Source organism: Rattus rattus, chromosome 2 (assembly GCF_011064425.1).
Source record: "Rattus rattus isolate New Zealand chromosome 2, Rrattus_CSIRO_v1, whole genome shotgun sequence".
NCBI lineage: Eukaryota > Metazoa > Chordata > Mammalia > Rodentia > Muridae > Rattus > Rattus rattus.
The window spans coordinates 29,423,073-29,443,017 of NC_046155.1; the positions used below are offsets into that span (position 1 = coordinate 29,423,073).

A 19,945-nucleotide genomic window follows, 5' to 3' on the forward strand; every position below is an offset into this window, starting at 1 on the left:
AATTCTCCACGATTTATCTTCTCATTTTCTAGTTTCAAACCATTGTGGTCAGAAAGGATATTTGATACGACTTTAATCTTGTGAAAAACATAAGCCGTGTTCTGAGACTTAACACATGTTCCGTCATGCAGAACATCCCGTGAGCAGTTGTTAGGAGCGTGTGTTTGGCAGCTGACAAAGGAATGTTAGGTCCGTGTGCTCTGAAATGTAATTGAACGTCCTTGTTTCTTATTTAGTCCTGGTGTCATTTGACAGTGATGAGTTCAGTGCTGGCCACCACAGATTTCCTCAACATCTTAGGCCGAGAGTGACCACAGTCATGGTAGGGGTCGTTAGAGCCTCCATTGGCAATGCCCCTAACATCCTCCCAGTTGATTTACTGAGGACGTTACGGCTGAAGACATCCCTCTTGGCGGTGTCCGGCTTGCAGACCATTTGCTAGTGGTGATGGCATCATGGACTGGACAGTCCATAGAGCTTAGTCCTCAAGCACTCGTGACGACTGCTGCTCTGGGTCTGGGTCAGTGATAGCACTGGTCCCCACCAAACTTCCCACGTCAGTAATGGTGTACGATATGGGTACTGGTGTGAAAACATAGCTGGACACCAAGTTGGGGGCTCCAGGGTCAGTGTAGAAATATTGGTGCCAAGAGCGTGGGCATGTCCAGAGAAACACGGGGGAGGGTTCAAGTACAAGTTAGCGACGAATGAGTCTGCTGTCTGAGGTGTGAGCAAGGCAGTATAGTCAAAGAGCATAGACCTAGAACGTGGGCATTTCTGGAGCATGGGTGGGGTCAGGACACAAAAGGCTGGGAGAGGTGGGGAACATACACCCAGGTCTCTCTCTGTGGTTTCCAGGAGGGAACGGCTGTTGAGTACTCTGTGGCAAAAGATACTGGCGTCCTTTGAGGAGCAAGCTTCTTGGGAACACAGTGGCTCCAGTGTACGGCATACGGAGGCTACTACAGAACCTTTAGCCGTTCTAACAATCCAGGTGTCTCAGACAAGCACCAGCCACCTATCGATACAGATGCTCCATTTTCCTCCGCCCCACTGTACTGAAGAATTTTAATGGGCCTTCTCAAGGGTATTTTGTTTATAACTTGTTTTTTGTTTTTGTTTGTTTGTTTCTTTTGTGGGTGGATGTGGGTTTCCAACTCCTACTCCATCATCTTGGTAATGTCACCTCTTTGGCGTGGATTGCGTTTCGGGAATCTTTTTACTGGGTTGAATGAATTAGGTTTTTTTTTCACTCAGCATTATACTTTTGTTATTTATATTTTCTAATGCATGTGGTTTCAAAGGTCTAGAAAAATCAAGTTTGCTGATCAGGCAGATTTAGAAAATTCCTTAGATTTTAAAGATTATTTATTATGAAATTATGTGTCATATGAGGTATGTTTCACATAAAGGACACCCACTTACCGGTTTTTATAACTATTGTTCTACCATTCTTATTTCACCTGTACCTACAAGTGTCTCTCTTTCTACATACATATATATACACACATATACACATACCACACACACACACACACACACACACACACACACACACCACATACATACCACACATATCCACACACACATACCACACACCACACACATACCACACACAAACACATACCCCACCCACACACACACACACCAAAACCATACCTCACACCCCCCACACACAAACACACACCACTCCCCACCACCCCCACACACAAACACACACACCACCCGCATACACACAAACACACACACACAACACACACACACAAACACACCACACTATATACACATACCACACACACACACACACACACACACACACACACACACACTATAGTCTTCTACTCATCCAATTATGACAATGAAAATTATGGTGATAGTTATTATTTTAGATAGATATTATTTTAACTAATATACCTTGAAATGCACAAATATTAAGGACACAGTTTTGACAAAAGAGGACACCGGAGTATGCTGTATCTTTGTCCTGACACAGACAGTTCTATTCCCCTCACAATCCTTTCTAGTCACTGCTCGGCTTTCCAGGAAAACGCTGTTATGGGCAACTGAGGTTAGTGTTGCCCAAGATTTCCTACGTGGAATCACAATGCATGAGCTTTTTAATTTAAGGAAGACTTGGCCAGAATGGGTCTCTCATTAAAAACAATAACAAAAGGCATGGCCCAGAAGCATGGAAGCTATGCAGTGAACAGTAATTGAAGCAATTCCAGTAATGGGTACCAAATGTGCTCAGAGAAAGCTGGTCTAACTGAAGCATCTCTGCCTTACGTGTCTAAACAGAAAAGGAGTGAAATGTGGCAGACAGCGCTGAGTCGGCAGCTAAGGCTCCTGGCAGCATTTGATGTTTAATTACAGCAGCAGAATCCAACAAAAAACCTTCGATGGTCTTCTCTGACCTTAGATCTGTGGTTCTCAACCTGTGGGTCTCGACCCTTTGGAGGGGTCAAATGACCCTTTCATCGGGGCTACGTATCAGATATCCTGCATGTCAAGTACTCACCTCATGATTCATAACAGTAGCAAAATTGCAGTTATGAAATAGCAACAAAATAACCATATGGCTGGGGGGGGGTCACCATGACATGAGAAAATGTATTAAAGGGTTGCAGCATTAGGAAGGTTGAGAACTGCTGGTTAAGATGTTATCTCTCGCTGATGTTTATTGAAACATCCAGATACTCGGAAGTACATACAGCTCTGCTATTTAGGAGATGTCTGTGCTTAGAACAACAAAGGCACAGCGGTGGGAATGTGTGTGTGTTTGTGTCAGAAGAAATCACACTCTTCATTAGCTGTTTAAAACACGGACTGGCTTGTGAGAAGATCCCACTATGGCCACTGGCAGTCATGCATGGACTGTCAAGTGAGCCCCTCCCCTCACAAAGACTGCGCCGGCTCAGCCCGGTCCTTGACTTTTGGGCCTCTCAGATTGGGCATGTACACCCCTTTCTGGGCCTTGTGGTCCCCCTGTATATAACTCAGGAACTGCTCTAGGCTTTATCAATCATGAGACTGACCAGTGTAGGTATTTAAAAATCAGTGGGGATCCTGAAAGCACCAGAAACTGCTTTCTGCACATTGGTAGCGTGCACTGTGTCTTCCTGTCTTCTTCTGTGGGTACCCACAAGGCTGAAGCCCAGGGAACATTTCCAGTTCTCTTGCAGAATAGACACACCCCCAAGGGCAGGAAGCACCACAATGTTTGAGAAACTGGCTGTATTTAACAATGATTTCTTAGCAAGAGCCTGTTCCTTTCTCAGAATGGCAGAACAGAAAAAAAAATGTTCTGGTGAGAGTCTCTAGGCTGTCCATTCACATTTGGACATTCATATGTTGGAATTGTTGACATCTATATAACACACCAATTAGATGACTTATATTTGAATCATATCAGTTGTGGAGATTTTGAAATTTGACATCTGTGAGTGCATACACATTATATATGTTATATACAATATCATATGAAGTCCGTCTCTATATCTGTCTGTCTCTGTTTCTCTCTCCTCTCTCTCTCTCCCACTCTCTCTGAATGTGTGTGTCTGTGTGTCTGTGTGTCTGTGTGTCTGTGTGTATCTTTCCAGTGCTAGGAATTGAACCGTGGACCTCATACATGCTAGGCAAGCACTCTACCACCAAACTGTATGCCCAGCCCAATTTTGACAATCAGAGTCTGCCCCTTGTCTATTCTCTTTTGACCCATGTACTTTTTGGTTTTGGGGTTTTTGTTGTTGTTGTTTGTTTGTTTGTTTTTTGAGAGAGTCTCATTTAGTCCAGGCTGGTCTTGAACTCACTACATAGCCAAAGGTCATGGGCTAACCCATGCACTTTTGATCCATTTCCATACACTTTATATGGCCCTAAGACATGACAAAAGTGACTTTTAAAAAAAGCATATTATTGGTGACTTTTTGATGTTTCATTTGTGAGTCCAAGGATAGAGCCTACAGCTCATACACACTGGATAAGAACTATTCTTTTTTAGCTACAAACTCAGTAGCTCACTGGTTTTAAAACTTGATTTAGGTGCCACTCAGACACAGCCATCACACTGTATTGGAAAGAATCCTGCCACAGATTCCGGACACCAGCGTCCAGTGGATACTACTCATTTTAGATGTAAAACTTCATAAAAGTTTTGGAGAGGCACGATGCTTTCCCCTAAGTGTAAATTTAAAACATTCTGAATGCTTAGAACGGGCATGGAGAGATGGCTCAGTGGTTAAGAGCACTGTCTGCTCTTTCAGAGGCCTGGGGTTAATTCTCTGTTTTCACATGGCAGCTCATCACCCTCTGTAACTCCTCCTCCAGGGGATCTGACCCCCTCCTCTGGCCTCTGCTGTACACATGTGCAGGCAAAACACCATTCACATAAAATACAAATAAATCTTGATAAGGCTTAAGTACTAAAATCTCATAAACTAAGTCTTAATTATTACAAAAGTACTCGCTTTCTCCTCCAGCAGACTACCGAATGCTCACTGAAGCCCTCCCCCACTTAAGGGGACTTCTCACCTAGGTAGCTTTGCTCTGTCTGCCAGAGTGTCTCCGGACATGTCCCACCCCAACTTTGCCTCTGACCATTGGCAAAGCCAGAGTGTGGTTACTACGAATCTCTAAAGGTTTGTTCATAAAGCGACTTCAGCTTCCTCTCGCCTTTACCATGTTTTCTCACGTTTTATTACCTCATTTTTCTTGAAGCCCCACAGAAGGATGTGATAAAAAGCTACCTAAGAGACCATAGCTGATCCGGTATTAGGAGTTTAATAAAAGTTGTAATTAGGATGTGCTAAATATCTAATTAACGTAAGTGACGAAGATAATACAAGAGTTACAGATGTAATGTCTGTCGACTCAGTAAAAGGATGGTGAAAAGAAAGGAAGAAGGGAAGCCTTGAATAATCACTTCTAAGGCCGGTTGGATCAGCTTTTAACACAGCTGTATTTCAAAGCAGTGGCTTCGACCGGCTTTGGTTTTCGTCTCTTTATGCACGTGGGGGAGAATCCTGTAGGAGTAGATGTTTCGATGGGAGTTATCGATGAACCTCATGACACAGAGCCAGAAGGAAAGGTCTGAAAGTCAGAGTGCTAAGGGCCTGGCTGGATTGCTCGAGGCCCAGTCTTCTGAGGCACGGCTCTGAGGGGGCCTCAAACTCCACGGGCTGAGCACTGATGTCCGCAGAGCTCACACAGCAGAATAGTTCTGAATTTAAAACTCTCGATGAACTATTTTGGGCACCGATAACACACCAGTATTGTGAATTATGAGGTTGTGTGCACACCAGAATTGTAAGGTTGTGTGTGCGTGTGCGTGTCTTGTTACACTGCTCAACCTGGTCTCAAACTTAAAAGCCTCCCGCCCAACTTCCTGATTAGTTGTTATTATGGTAGATCCCATCGTGCTTGGATTCACTAGATGAAATTCTTTTATTTATTTGTTTGTTTGTTTGTTTACTGGTTGGTTGAGACTATCATGTATGAATACATTGAAATAGGATCAACCCATTTCCCTCCTCGCACTTCCTTCAGATCCCCATTTATATCTCTCAGTTCATCACCTCCTTCCCCTCCCCTCCCTCTCCATGAGACAGTGATCGTTGTAGTTCTGTGTGCATTGGTCACTATTCTTTCGTGGGACAGGACACGACAGCAAATGCCTGTGAGAGATGAAGACCGGGTAAAGATTCTGTCTGACAGGACCTGAAGCAGCAGGACATGGGTGTCAAATTCAGAACAACATAATTTATTAATTTTGCACTTGGCTACTTGAAAAAAACACACGTACACACGAGAAATCTTAATGTTACTTAGGATACTGCCATGGTTTGGTTGAGTGTTAGAAATTTTATTTTAAAATAGTTCAACAAACTCACTTCAGATTTTAATATTCTAAAATAAAAATGCATTGTATCAAAATCTTGATCATTTAAAAAAACTGTAAACACCATGATTCAAGCCAACGATTTTGTGCTTTTGAGACGCAGTATGTGCTTCGAGGATAAGTGGGACTTCATTTGTCTGAGAAGAATTTACTCTGCTCCCTTCTGGCTTTTTCAAGGCTTTCAAAGGTGATGAGTCCTTTTGGCAGCTCCAACTTTGTCTTTTCTGTTTCCAATATGTCTTCAGCTTCACCTTAAAATGCAGAATAAAAGGCAGAAATGGATAAGCTGATGAAGGGACCATAAGGGTTTTGTAAGAGGACCGGCCGGATTGCTGTTCCAGGGGCACACTGTGGGTCACTGGATCAATGACCTTAAATCTCACTTAAGCGTCTCACCCATCTGACTCAGGAGAAGGAATCTATACCACTCAGGGGAAACACGCGACGGATTCTGAAAACCCAGCTAGAGGTGCTTAGATTCTATCACTCAGGAGGTAAGACAAGAGGATCATGAGTTCAAGGTCAGCCGAGGCCACACAGGGAGACTGTCTCAGAAAAGAGATACTCACAAAAGAAATGATAAGTGCACGAGGAGATGGCTGTAACTACCTTGATCTGACCAATGTACAACACACACACACGAACAACTGTGAATTGACACTAAAAACGAATAAGCTGTCTTACAAAATGAAGAATACCTATAGAAATCACTAGAATTCTTTCCCAAAGGTTTAAAAATGTCAACAGTGGGGGTTGGGGATTTAGCTCAGTGGTAGAGCAAGCCACGTCATATAGAGTAGAAAAATAATTAGGGACAGAAGAGTTCTGAGTATCTGATATCTTTGTTTTAAGTGCAATTTAGTATTTATTATAATTTTTAATTTTTTAATTTAATTTTTAATAAACAACTGTGCCTCATATGCATCATGCAAAACTTTTTTTTTTCTTTTCTTTTTCTCGGAGCTGGGGACGGAACCCAGGGCCTTGCACTTGCTAGGCAAGCGCTCTACCACTGAGCTAAATCCCCAACCCCCATGCAAAACTTCTAATCATTTAGCAGTCAGTTCTTATGAGCTGGTGAAAGCTGACTCCATGCCATTGTGTTAGAAGTAGAGATGCCTGCCCTCGGAATCATAGGGAAATGTACTATCAGAATCCACATAAGTCTAAGATTTCTAAGGAAGGGTGTGTGTGTGTGTGTGTGTGTGTGTGTGTGTACATGTGCATATATGTATTCATTGTGTGCACTTGTGTGTGGAGGCCTGAGGTTAACTGCCAGTATCCTCGGTCATTATCTTTGTGTTTGTCTTTGTGCTTGACACAAGATCTCAGACTAACTTGGAGCTCGCCAGGTAGGCTAGTCTGGCTCGCCGGGCACGCCGGGAACACCTGTCTCTACCTCCCCGGTGCTGAGATTGTAACGTAGACCACCACACCTGGCTCTTTCACAGGGGCACTAGGAATTGAACTCCAGGCCTTCCCGCTTGCAGAGTGAGCTCGTTACCAGCTGAGCCACCGCTCAGTCCCAATCCCGAACCGCAGATTAACTCTGACACAGAGATTCTTGCTTAGGAAGACTTACTTTTCATTCTTTGTAGAAGAGTTCCGTAGCCCAGGTCATACTGGTAGGTGAAGATGAAACTTAGGGGAACTATAGGAATAAGAAGAGCTGGCTTCTTTCGCTTTATTGCTCTGTTTCAGAAATAGAATGATGAGTGTCAAATATAACCAGCAAATACATATCTTATCCTTGTAATTAAAAAAAAAAAACAACCACCTTTGGGAGGATGTATTCTATCTTGTAAGCTATTTAATTCATCTGAGTCTTCCATAGGGATTGAGTAATTGAATTTCTTTGTCCATCACACCTTGCCAGATCCTTTGGTTTTCAAGAGGAGGGTCTATGACTTGCTGACCTTCCTTTGACTTCAGGTCTTAGATTCCTCCTTTTAAAGCAGACAAGGACTGAGAGCTACCATTCAGGACCTCTGGGATAAGCACAGAGGTCATCCATCTTGGCGTCAAGTGAGCCCTCTTTAACATATGGACTAGAGAAATAGTCAAAAGGCACATGAGGAACTAAAGGCAGGACGAACTGTTACCACTCTCGTTCTACAGACCAGTAAGCTAAGGGAACTTTCTTTGTTGCATAAATACTCAAGATTCAAAACTCACAGGCCTACTCCAGCCACCTTAACGGTGCTATGACCTATGACCATGGCAAAGACTTTGTTATTTCAGAAACTTCAAGTAAATTGTAAACATACCCAGTTGTTAAAGAGATCGTTGCGATGCCAAAAAACGTTCCGAAATATTTGAGGAATTCCCGAGACCAGGCGATCTGCATAGCCATTTGCCGTTCTCTCATCTCATTCTGCATGGTCAGCTGTCTTTCCAGCTAAGCACAAAGACAAAAGAGCAGTTACTCACCTTCCATTTTGGACGATCTGCTCTTCCTCCTTCCTTGGTTCTCAGGCGGTCTTATTTTTGTTTAAATCGCAATAGACTACATGGTATGCACTCATTGATAAGTGGCTATTAGCCCAAATGCTTGAATTACCCTAGATCCCTAGAACAAACGAAACTCAAGACGGATGATCAAAATGTGAATGCTTCACTCCTTCTTTAAATGAGGAAAAAGAATACCCTTGGCAGGGAAGAGAGAGGCAAAGATTAAAACAGAGACTGAAGGAACACCCATTCAGAGCCTGCCCCACATGTGGCCCATACATATACAGCCACCCAATTAGACAAGATGGATGAAGCAAAGAAGTGCAGACCGACAGGAGCCGGATGTAGATCGATCCTGAGAGACACAGCCAGAATACAGCAAATACAGATGGGAATGCCAGCAGCAAACCACTGAACTGAGAACAGGACCCCTGTTGAAGGAATCAGAGAAAGAACTGGAAAGCTTGAAGGGGCTCGAGACCCCATATGTACAACAATGCCAAGCAACCAGAGCTCCCAGGGACTAAGCCACTACCTAAAGACTATACATGGACTGACCCTGGACTCAGACCTCATAGGTAGCAATGAATATCCTAGTAAGAGCACCAGTGGAAGGGGAAGCCCTGGATCCTGCTAAGACTGAACCCCCAGTGAACTAGACTGTGGGGGGGGCGGCAATGGGGGAGGGGTTGGGAGGGAACACCCATAAGGAAGGGAGGGGAGGGGATGTTTGCCCGAAACCGGGAAAGGGAATAACACTCGAAATGTATATAAGAAATACTCAAGTTAATAAAAAAAATCACAATAGACTTTGACCAAGTTGCTCTGAACAGCTCTGTGCAACTGTCCCTTTGGCAATGACAATTCCTTCGAATGAATGCAGCACAGTGCCCTGCTCCCTGAGGTCTTGATTTTTTTTTGTGGATCTGAGCCATGACTATATATCTAGGCTTTTCTGTTTCACATGAAGAAATTTATGGGTCACTAAACACACACCTTGCTGGCCTTTGTTGTTAATACTTGCATGGGAATCATTTTGCCTTCTGCTCATGTTGCCAAACACACCCAACTACAACTTGAAATACCAGGTCTTCACACAGTGATGGAGGGATGTCAATGGAGATCCTTGTTTGTCACATGTTTTCCTAGGTGGCTGTCAACAGCAGGGGAGAAGCTCCCCTCAATCAGAGATGCCTCCTCTAATGCCCGTGCCACCTGTGGTCACCTAGGCCATACCAAGATTGTTCCAAGGCAAAAGGAACAGAGAAGGAGAGAGGGTAAGAAGCAATCAAGCCACCTTGTCTTGGCCAAATTTGCCTTTATCAGTAGAAGCTGAGGTTCATTTTGAGTTCTGTTAAAGATACATAACATGATTTTGTATATGTGAGTATTGAGTGTGCAAAATGCATCCTCGCCGACCAAAAGTTATTCCACATGTTAATTGGAGGTTAGGTCAGCATTACTTTAGTTTAGTTTTTTGCAGGGCATCTAGGTAGTCCTAGTATGCAGCCAGGATTAAGCCAGGATTACGAGCTATCGCAGGATAGATTTTTTTTTTTTACCCCCAGTAAACATCAAGTAGGTACCAGTCTAAAACTGACGGCTGGGAACTATCAAAGGGAGCAGCAGAAAGTTTCATAAAAATCGTGAGACTGAACAGTAAGGTGTTGTGGTGAACACAGAACATGCTGTCCTTGTCACAAGAATAAAGTTTATGGTAAAGAGTGAACTCGATGTACCAAAATGTATAAGTCAGCCAAGAACTCAGCGGATGCCCCAAATGAGACGAGACTCTGACGAGATCCTGGGACTGTAAGACAAACACTTGCGTGGAAGGGGAAAGGAGCCATCTAACAATGTAGAAGTAGTTGTCAAGGGTAAAAAGGACTGGGCTCAAACACTGGGCTCTAGTTGTAAAGCTCTCTCTCTCACAGGATTCAGGCTAAGAGTTCTGCACCAGGCTGGGTAGGGTATGCCCATTATTCTAGAACTCAGGAGGGGCCATAGAAAGAAGAATCATAAATTTGAGGCCAAGTGGGGATACATTGCCACCCTTTCTCAAGGGACAACAGCAGCAGCAGCAGCAGCAGCAGCAACAACAACAACAACAACAACAAAGATACAACTAGGGTTGAAAGTCTGGGATTAATGGCATTTTGCAAGACAGGAGACACAGGGCAGTGGGTGTCTTAGTAAGGAGGCATCTGAGAGGCGTCAGCATGGATCACATGGGAGGGAGGGAGCCAAAAACATAATCTCATTCTACTGTAGTTTTAAAACCTTTGAGGTCTTCATGTTAAAAAATGTTGAAACATATGAAACTTGAAGTTAAGGTTTTTCTTTTGGGAAAATATAACTGAAATTTTTGTCTGAATAGTATTTGGCACCTAAACAATGTGTAATGATTGAAAAACTAAAATATACCCATATATAATAAATTCATGTCTCCAATGGCATAATTATTATAATCAGTAACCTCCTAAGCCAACAGCTATAATTCATCAAACATTCTAAACAAAGTCTAACAATGAACCTGAAACTAACATCTGTTTTCCTAATAGATTTAAAACAGAAATAAATTTATTAAACATAATCCAATTACTTTTTCTTCTAAGAAAAGTCCTACATAAAATATTTGAACCATGTCAGAACAGACAGAGAGAAAAGCTCTCATGTTTATTCCCTCATTGACAATAAAATTGAACCATGTGCAAGATCTAATCTCACTAAAAATTAAGGGACTCTACACAGTCAGTACCTTACGTTCTCAGCACACAGACAGTCTGGCTCTCATGTTTGGTTGGCTTTTGTTTTTCTCTCACGTTGTTCCCTGAACACAGCAAACAACAAACTTTTGCTGCCCACTAATCTTTGCATGACCCTACTGCTCGGCCTACAGTCCTACATCATAGCATCGGGATTCTTTCCAGACTTTCTGGTGTTATAAAGTTGTTTATGTGTGCCATCTAGTGGCATTGTGAAGAAATGCTCATTTTAACTATTCTCAGTAGCAGAAGAAGCAGTTTCTACTAAAGACTTGATAATCATTGTAATTACTAATGTGGGTCCCTTCCATCATATTCTCTCTCTCTCTCTCTCTCTCTCTCTCTCTCTCTCTCTCTCTCTCTCTCTCTCTCTCTCTCTCTCTCTCTCTCTCTCTCTCTCTCTCTCCAGTACTAGGAGCTGAATTTAGGACCATGTGCGCATGTGCGTGCTTGGCAGATAGTCTACCTCTGGGCCACAGCCCCCAGCCCTAGTACCTCGTATGAAATTCTCAAAAACTAAATTTTTAAAAAAGGAAAACAAAATCAAAAAGGTTTTTTTTGTTGTTTTTGGTTTTGTTTTTATTTTTGTTTTTTGTGGTCCCTGAGGGGGAAACAGAAAGCCTTGTCACAATAATCACTGAGCATCTGCCAAAGTGTATAAACTCCCGAAACTGTGTAGGGATCTTACAACACTTAGGCTAGATTCTGTGCCTGGAAGATGGGCCGAGTTCAACGGAGGTAGTCTGAACAAAGTTTGCAGTGAGGAAGGGAGCTTGATGCAATTCAAGATTCTGTCGTGCACACATGTAAGTGTACAGTGAAATTGATGTGGCATTTTGTACAAAAACCTCAGGGTGACCAAATCCCTCCCATTCGTGACCTCTCTGCTGCTCCTCCTGGGACGGCTTACAGAAATAGGGAGGAAAGCTGCATGGAGCCTCTAGCCCAACGCACCAGCGCCCCCTTCTGGACACAGGCTCCAGTACTCCCTGCTTTAGTTTGCTAAAGATGCATACTCCCTAAATCCCTGCCCCCCACCCCCAAAGAGGCCAAAAACTGGTTAATTTAAGCAATAGAATATATATGTGTCTTAGTTCTGGAATCTAGAAATCCAAAAATCAATGTGGCCGATTCCTGGACAAGCAGTGAGGAGACCTCTATCTCTGGCTTGTAAATGAAATGTCTGGGGTGCATGATTAAATTTCCTCTTAAAAGTCACCAACATATCAGATTAAGGTCCACCCTGTGGATTTATTCTAACTCGATTACCTCTGTGAAGACCCTATCTGCAAATGAAGTCATATTGGGGCTGGATTTCCAGCATACAAATTGTGAAGGGATTCACTTCAGCGAATAATTGAAGGATCAGAAAGGCAACGCCATCGCGGTTCTGTTTTGTTTAAAATAACCTTTGCTCTGTGGAAGCCGCGTGATCCTCAGGTGTGACAAGTCCATTGTGGAGTCAGGGATCCAAGACAGGACAGGTAGAAGGTAGGAGTCCGACTGCCGGAAAATCAAAGTAGTGTGCTTGAAGGTGCAATCGGTCAGACCACACCTTAGTCTCTTCTTGGTTGCACGCAGGAGCGGTAGTCACAGTCCTCGGGAGGATTTCAACCGGTCTTCTTCCAGCTGAGACAAAGCTGCTGGCTCAAAAAGGGCTGGGTTCCCAGGCTGGGTTCGCCTCTGGTTTAGCTAAGCTGTGAGTGATGGCTGATACAACCTCAACGCCACACATGGAAAACCTGCTCTTTGGGATATCGATGAGGAAGGACTTAAAGCTGTTCTCCTGCCTCTGGTCAGTCAGCTGATTAGCAAGGACCACGGACATCCTACACATTCTTGATGGATAGGTTAAAAAAAAACAAACAAAAACAAAAACAAAAAAACAAACAAAACAAAACCAAAAACCAGGGCCCTAGCTGCCGGAGCCATCTCTTGCTTGCGTGTCAGTGAAAACCTTGAGGAGTGAAACAAAGCAAAAGCCTCCACTTTCTTCTTGTTCGTGCTTCCCTAAAAAAGCAGTGGATTCCCGACACTCAGTCTTCCCCATACCTGACCCAATCCACAGAGCTCAGGAGCTTTGAGTAGCAGGAGGAAGTGACGTCAGCGCCATGCCCGCACTGCTTCCATGAACTCCTCCGGTGTGGGAGTCTCTGGTTTTCTGTAACTTCCAAGAGGAATAAAGTCCCCAGATCTTCACAGATCCTGAGGTCATGTAGTCTAATATAAGAATGAAACTCTCGTAGTTTCCACCCACACGCTACTCTTGTTTCTGAGATCCTGGGCTGATTCCTAGTCTGTAAGTCTTCTCTGGTCTCTGCTCGGTTACAGAGAGTAACTTGCCCGTTCTTTCAATTTTCCCCAAAGGAATCATTATCCCGCACCGAAACTTTTGTGTGTTTCATACCAATAATCCCATCACTGAAGACGTACGAGGATTAGAAGCTCGAGGCCATCTTAGACTACATAATCAATTTGGACTGAGCTAGATGAAACCCTAACGTTTAAAAAAAAGATTTTTAATAGCAATGACAGCAACACCTACTATAAGTAAGAGGCATTATATTATACATTCTGTATAACATTCATTCTATATAATGTGCATAAGTTTTACTTCTTGGAGCGTCTCTGAAAAGTGTGTTGTCCCCAGGGTACAGACCAGGAGACTGAGGGCAGGTCATGCACACAGTCAGGATGCTAAGGATTCACCCAGGCCGTCTAGGTTATCTCTCACTTGTACTGCCGGAGAGTAGGACTTTCTACTCTTAAAGCCATAACAGATCACAGGGGCCTCACCATCACCGTCTACAACCTTAGCACAGTCGAACTTTTTAACATTCAGCTGTGTCTTGCAATATTTTAAAATACTTCAACAGCTTACATTAGACAGTTAAGCACTCTCTTTGAGTTTTTTTTTTCTAAACATCTGCTGTACAATCTGAAGTCAGGTGCCACAGTGGATACCAGTTTCCTAATGCCTCTTTAACAAGTTACCATCTAAGGTTAAAGGGCTGTGGCTTTTCTGACTTATTAAGGCTGCCTGCACTTTTTGGCCCACGGCCTGGATTTTTTCCATTTTCAAAGTGCTGCTCGGATGTGATTGTGTTTAAGACTCTTAGGTGCAACAGTATAACATCTTCTAATTCTCTTTCTCTGTCTCTCTGTCTCTCTCTGTCTCTGTCTCTCTCTCTCATACACACAGAGAGAGAGAGAGAGAAAGAGAGAGAGAGACAGAGACAGAGAGACAGAGACAGAGACAGAGAGAGAGAGAGAGACAGAGAGAGACAGAGACAGAGAGAGACTCTTATAAAGGTTCTGGAAATGACAATGGATCTGCATGGATAATCCAGGACACCACTTCTTTAGATGAACAAATTGTAACATCCCTTTCCATGCAATGTATCATATTCCTAATATATTCACAGGTTCTAGGAACCCAGAATACCTTGGGTGAAGAGGCACATTCTGTTCCTAATATATTCTAAGCAGTTACCTAGTCGTGTAGGAATTTTGGCTCAAGTATCTGTATTGGAGACGTAGGCCGTTCACCAGTTACTTGGTCATCCACTTCACCTTGTCTTTGAGGGTGGAGCCCAAGAGCGTCTTAATTAGGGGTGAAAGGGGGTCAAAGAGAACATGCCTCAAGAACACCATTCTAGAAACTTAACATGATTAGGAGCATAGCATGTTAACTAACACATACCTGAAGTCGAGCGTGCATAACCATGAACTCCTGTTGATTTTTCATGTTTTCATTCATAGATTTCGAGAATATAAACCCCATCTTGACCTAAAGTGTAAAATGCAGACATATTTAGATAACAGACTCTGTATATCCTTATACAGGCTCTGGGCTCCTATCAACTGTGACAATGTAAAAAGGGAGAAAAAAAACTTGACTTAGGGAATAGTGTAAACTCTATGTAGTGGTCTAACCTCTGGCATACTTACTTACCCAGTTTGAACACCATTCACTTAGCCAAGAACAGCTGACTGAAATGATTTCCCATCTCTCCCTGCTCTGTGAACACACAGTGCCATGTTTCCTCATTTCCCCCTCTATGAACCTAATACGAGTCACCTTCTTACTGGCTGTTCTGGAAGACAGGAAGACCTTGCATCTGAGGATGTGTGTTCAGACCTTTTGGGTGTCCCTCTTGACCTTGCATCTTAAGACGTAGGTGTCTTAGGGTCAGTATGTCAGTATTCCTCCCGGACTCTCATGCTCCTGTCCTTTGACACAGGTCTCATCCTCTTGCAGCTGATAGCCCCTATTTTCCTCCAGCCCCAGCTTCATTCTCATCCAAGTTAGAAGGCGCTCACAAGGGCAGGATGAGGATGCTCGCATGGCTTTGCAAATGGATCTCCATGTATGGAAGTATGTGTGTGAGTGTATGTATTCACTCATGTGTGAGTGCAGGAGGGTGTGTGCCACAGCACATTTGTCCAGGTCAGAGGGTAACCCCGGGTATTGTTCTGCCCTTTCCACCTTGTTTGAGACAGTCTGTCCCGAATGTTGCTCTCAGCTGTGTAGCCCAGGCTAGCTGACTGGGAGCTTCAGGGATCCTCCTGTCTCTGCCTCTCATCTCACCGCTGGAATTACAGATGTGTGCTACCACACCCAGCTCTTCATTGATTTGCAAGCTTTCAACACAGGTCTTCATGATAGTGTGGCAAGTGTTTTACCACCAAGCCATCTCCTCAGCCCAGAAATGGATTTTTAAAATGGCCACATTGTAGAGTTTCTCTATTATTTCCAGTGGAAGTTACAGCACAATAAACTCATTGGAAGTTGGAAATACCATTGAGGAAAAAAATGCATTTACTACACTGAATATATGGAACACTTAGCCTGCTTTAATGTTCTCGGAAATGCTATGTTAGCCTAAAGAAGTACAGACATCTTTTTATAACAATATATTCAATTTATTGAACATTACTATAACATTCAATTTATTTAACATTATTATTATTGAATAGTTAAAAATAGATTGGCTGTTCTGTTTTACTAGTCTGGGAAATGAATTCAAATTTTCAAGTTTTTTCCTTATGATCCATATTGTCATTTTTGACCATCATTTCCTTAAAAACTGTGACTTGAGCCATCCTCCTCATCCGGCACCACCTTGGTTTATTTTTAATTTTTTTATCTTATCATATGATCTTACCTAACAGCTACCCGAGAGGGCTATAAACTGTAGGTGGGTCAGAACTCCTAACTTTGTTCTAAATACAGCCGAGTTTGTTCAGAAAACATTTTCCTTATGGACCTTTCAGTAGACTATAAGGTCCAGGGGAATGCCACAATGACTCTGCTTTCTTCAATGTTGTCTTAGGCTGTCGAATGCCTGCACACCACAGCAGTCAGTCTAATGCTTCACAGCCAGGATTTATCTGTATTCTGAGGGAATCCCAGACAACAGTTATTTCCACAGCTTTCCTCACAAGGAAATCCCTGGCTTTAGAGTGACCCTGGAAATGAGCATGGAGAACAGGGGCATTTCACCTCAACTAGGATGGTCACCCTGTTAGTCGGGCTCCAGGTGAGTGTGAGCGGACAGCCAAGTTTCAATGACTTCCCTGTATTCAGACAAAGACAAAGAAAACATATCCTGGAAATAAGTGGCCCTTGAGCCATTCGGCTGTAAGGCTGACAGAGGCTGAACTACTTCCTAGGAAGAAAGAGAGAGAGCCCTAAGCAGGCCTGGGACGTTATGAGGATTCCTCCTGTCTGTCACTGTCCCACTCAGCACCCTATGAGCAGGGGCAGAGGGTGCTCATCAGGGAGGGGGATCTAGCTGTCTACTCTGTTATCTAAGCATTGGCAGCTCACATGAGTCATTTCCAGCTGAGAAACATTATCATCCATCTTGATAGTCTCTGTGGCTTCTACTATACACAAACACTTGTGCAAAATAGGAATGGTCCAGCAGAAGGCAAACTTTGGTTGAATTTTTCACCTGTTGCAAGAATCTTCAAACATCTTAAAAGAAACCTGTTCTCTAGTCTGCGAGTGCCCCCACACGCGCACACGCACGCACGCATGCATGCACGCACACACACACACACACAAACACACGCACACACGCACGGTTCCCTCCGTCCCTTGGCCTGTTTCTATTTCTAAGGGGGTGAGCTCTCCCTCCCTTGAAGTAGTAGGAATATCTTCCCATCAGTCATCTCGAGGAGAGCAGAGAAACACTTTGGAAAGTTGGGATTTAAGCTTACCTCTTTCTGGGCCTTGCACTCTTGGACTTGGACTTTGGATGTGTCGGGGAAATCTCAGGTTCACAGTTAAAGGTAGAAGGAAGGTAGGAGTGTCCCTCTGGAGATCACCTGCAAATGAGTATGCCACACCTTGTAACTTCACCCTTGAACAGTGTTTCCAACCTCTTCTGCCCATACCTGACAAAGCCATTTTGCACTCTTTCCTTAGGACGTCCCAAATACCTTCAAATTTCTCACTCCCAGAGACAAAACGCTATCAGCAATAAGTAAGAGTGGCCCCAAACTGATTTTATTACAGGCGACACAGAAAACCACAGTGTCCTGGAGTATGGAGGATACTGACGTAAGTCCAGGCTGCTCCTGTTTTGTTTTTATTTGTTCGTTTGTTTGTTCATTTGTTTGTTTTGGGTTGGGGGTGGGGAAGCAGTGGTGTTAATGCTCCAGTTCCAAGCGCCCATGATTCAAATTACCTTGGAAAGGTGTGTTGGGGAGGGTATGTTGATTGTGCAAATCTCAGACAGACTTTCTCTGGTCATCCTAGGAACCAGGATTCAATTTAGAAGGAAAAGAATTTCTTCCCTTATTTAGTACCAGAATTTTTGGCTGGTCATATCGTCACAACCATTCTCAATAAGTCTTCCAAAGCATGTTCCCTAGAAGGAAGCACATAGCCTCTGGGGGTGTTTTTTGTTTTGTTTTGTTTCCACTCTCGCTCTGTTGAGCCAGTTTATCGTCATTTAGGTATTTCCCTAAAGGTACTCCATTTCCCTGTCCATTGCACTCAGCAGACTTGTCCCAACTTGGCGACAATGGTATGGAGAGGTCACACTCACAGTATCGGGTTGGCAATACCTGTCAGCCTTGGGGACATCGGCAGAACCCAGAGCCCCGGCCTTCCCTGCTTAGCTGGAGATGCAGCTGTGCGGGGCCATGCAACCGAGCCGACCCTCCCTCCCAGGTTCCTGCTGCCCGATGCACTCACGCGACGCGGTGCGGGACGGTGACCACTGCAGAGGCCTCTAGCCAGAGCTCCGGAGCGATCAGGGCACAGACTGTACCTTGCTCAGCAGAGCCCCAGGATTGGTTGGCTTTGACAGTGGCTCACGAGCTTCAACCAATCAGCGTGGCCTTTGGCTCCTTTAAGTGCTCCGGTGCCGGAGGAGGCTTGGGGTGTCCTTCCGGTGCAGGCGCCTGGAGACGGGAGGTGGGTGGGGCGGGCAAGAGCGGCAAATTCCAACCTGCAGGGTCCAGTATAGTGTGTGATTTTGAGGGAAGGTGGAGGAAGCAGCATGGAAATGTCATTTCAAGTCCTCGGGTTCCCCAGCCTGTAAAAAAAAAAACGCCACCATCAAATCGCAAAGAGAAAACAGGGAACAAAAGCAAACAGTGGCCAGAATTTCCATATTTCCTTACGTGCTTTCCACATTACATACTCCTACCAGCATTGTCTGTCTAGAGTACAGCTCCCAGCTTCACTGAGGAAACACTCAAGGACCCATTAGCACTTGCTATGCAACCGGCTGGGAAAATAGTACATGCTTCCCAGCCTTTAGGAAGGGCCCCGTCTTATCCTTGGGTGACACCACACCTTAGAGAAGACAACTTTCAGGCACATCTAGCCTAGCAGGCTTGTATAGATGCTCTTAGTTTCAGTCTTCCGTATTCTGACTTTTAGATGGGGGAATTGCAACAGTATCTTTAGTCCCATTTATGGGAGCAGGTACATGTAGCTAGGAGTAAATGCTTTTGGAGAGTGATGGGCAGCAGATCAGGAAGTGGTATCTATAGGTTGCAGACTAAACTGGCCTCTGTTCTGTTCCCAGCTCTGTAAACTGTAGGAAGGACAGAAGTCCTTGTACCTGCAGATAAGCACGAGAATGTTAAACACGCAGGGTTGTATCTTCAAAGAGAAAGATTTAGAACATGTTTTCTGCCCCGGAGGCTGGGAGTGGCGGTGGTTAACATTTGCGCTCTGTGGGCAAGATCACAGCAGATCTTTCCTTCATCATGAGCTGTTTTTCTCAGTCAATCAATAGAACCTATCATTATGGGACAATGACACATGCAGTCAACCTATAGAACCCATCTTAATCTATTTTTGACCTTTTCAAAGACTTACATATTCTAGATAGATCATATAAATGAAACGGACTTTTCACTGGCTTCTTTTACTTTAACATTGTGTGTGTGTGTGTGTGTGTGTGTGTGTGTGTGTGTGTGTGTGTGAGAGAGAGAGAGAGAGAGAGAGAGAGAGAGAGAGAGAGAGAGAGTGTGTGTGTGTGTTCATCTGCTACAGTATGGGGGCTGGTGAGGTGGCTCAGTGGGTAAATGTGCTTGCCACCCTGAGACCCAGTTCTGTTCCTGAGATCCACATGGTGGAAGGAAAGAACCCATTATTGCAAGCTGTCCTCTGACGTCCCTAAGTGTGCACTTGCACGCGCAGAGAGTCAATAAATATTAAGTGTAAATTAGAAACAAAAATCAAACGAGTGCATTACAGCATGGCTCATGGCTGCATTTCTTGTTGGGACTAGAAAGTAGTCCGGCGTATGAATATAAGACATTTTGTGTATCCGTTCAGACGGATGGACACTTGGATGTTCTA

At 43.9% G+C, this 19,945-nt stretch overlaps 1 protein-coding gene across 1 annotated transcript; it reads right to left on the bottom strand.

Annotated features, from left to right (window-relative positions):
* Positions 1-5,736: 5,736 nt before the first annotated feature.
* Positions 5,737-18,421, bottom strand: Plgrkt (plasminogen receptor with a C-terminal lysine). Its single transcript, XM_032891778.1, has 6 exons — positions 18,323-18,421; positions 17,341-17,448; positions 14,816-14,902; positions 8,164-8,294; positions 7,479-7,588; positions 5,737-6,147 (listed from the first exon to the last, which is right to left on the bottom strand). Exons 3-6 carry the CDS (start codon positions 14,894-14,896, stop codon positions 6,026-6,028), a joined length of 444 nt encoding a protein of 147 aa, XP_032747669.1. The 5' UTR covers positions 14,897-14,902; positions 17,341-17,448; positions 18,323-18,421; the 3' UTR covers positions 5,737-6,025.
* Between the last annotated feature and the right edge of the window lie 1,524 nt (positions 18,422-19,945).

Bases quoted from the DNA above. Each gene is read 5' to 3' on its own strand.
- Plgrkt (XM_032891778.1), bottom strand. From the start codon at position 14,896: ATGGGGTTTATATTCTCGAAATCTATGAATGAAAACATGAAAAATCAA. The intron at 8,295-14,815 runs GTATGTGTTAGT...CTTTGTGCTTAG, and splicing joins TTATGCACGCTCGACTTCAG to CTGGAAAGACAGCTGACCAT. The intron at 7,589-8,163 runs GTATGTTTACAA...TTTCTGAAACAG, and splicing joins ACGATCTCTTTAACAACTGG to AGCAATAAAGCGAAAGAAGC.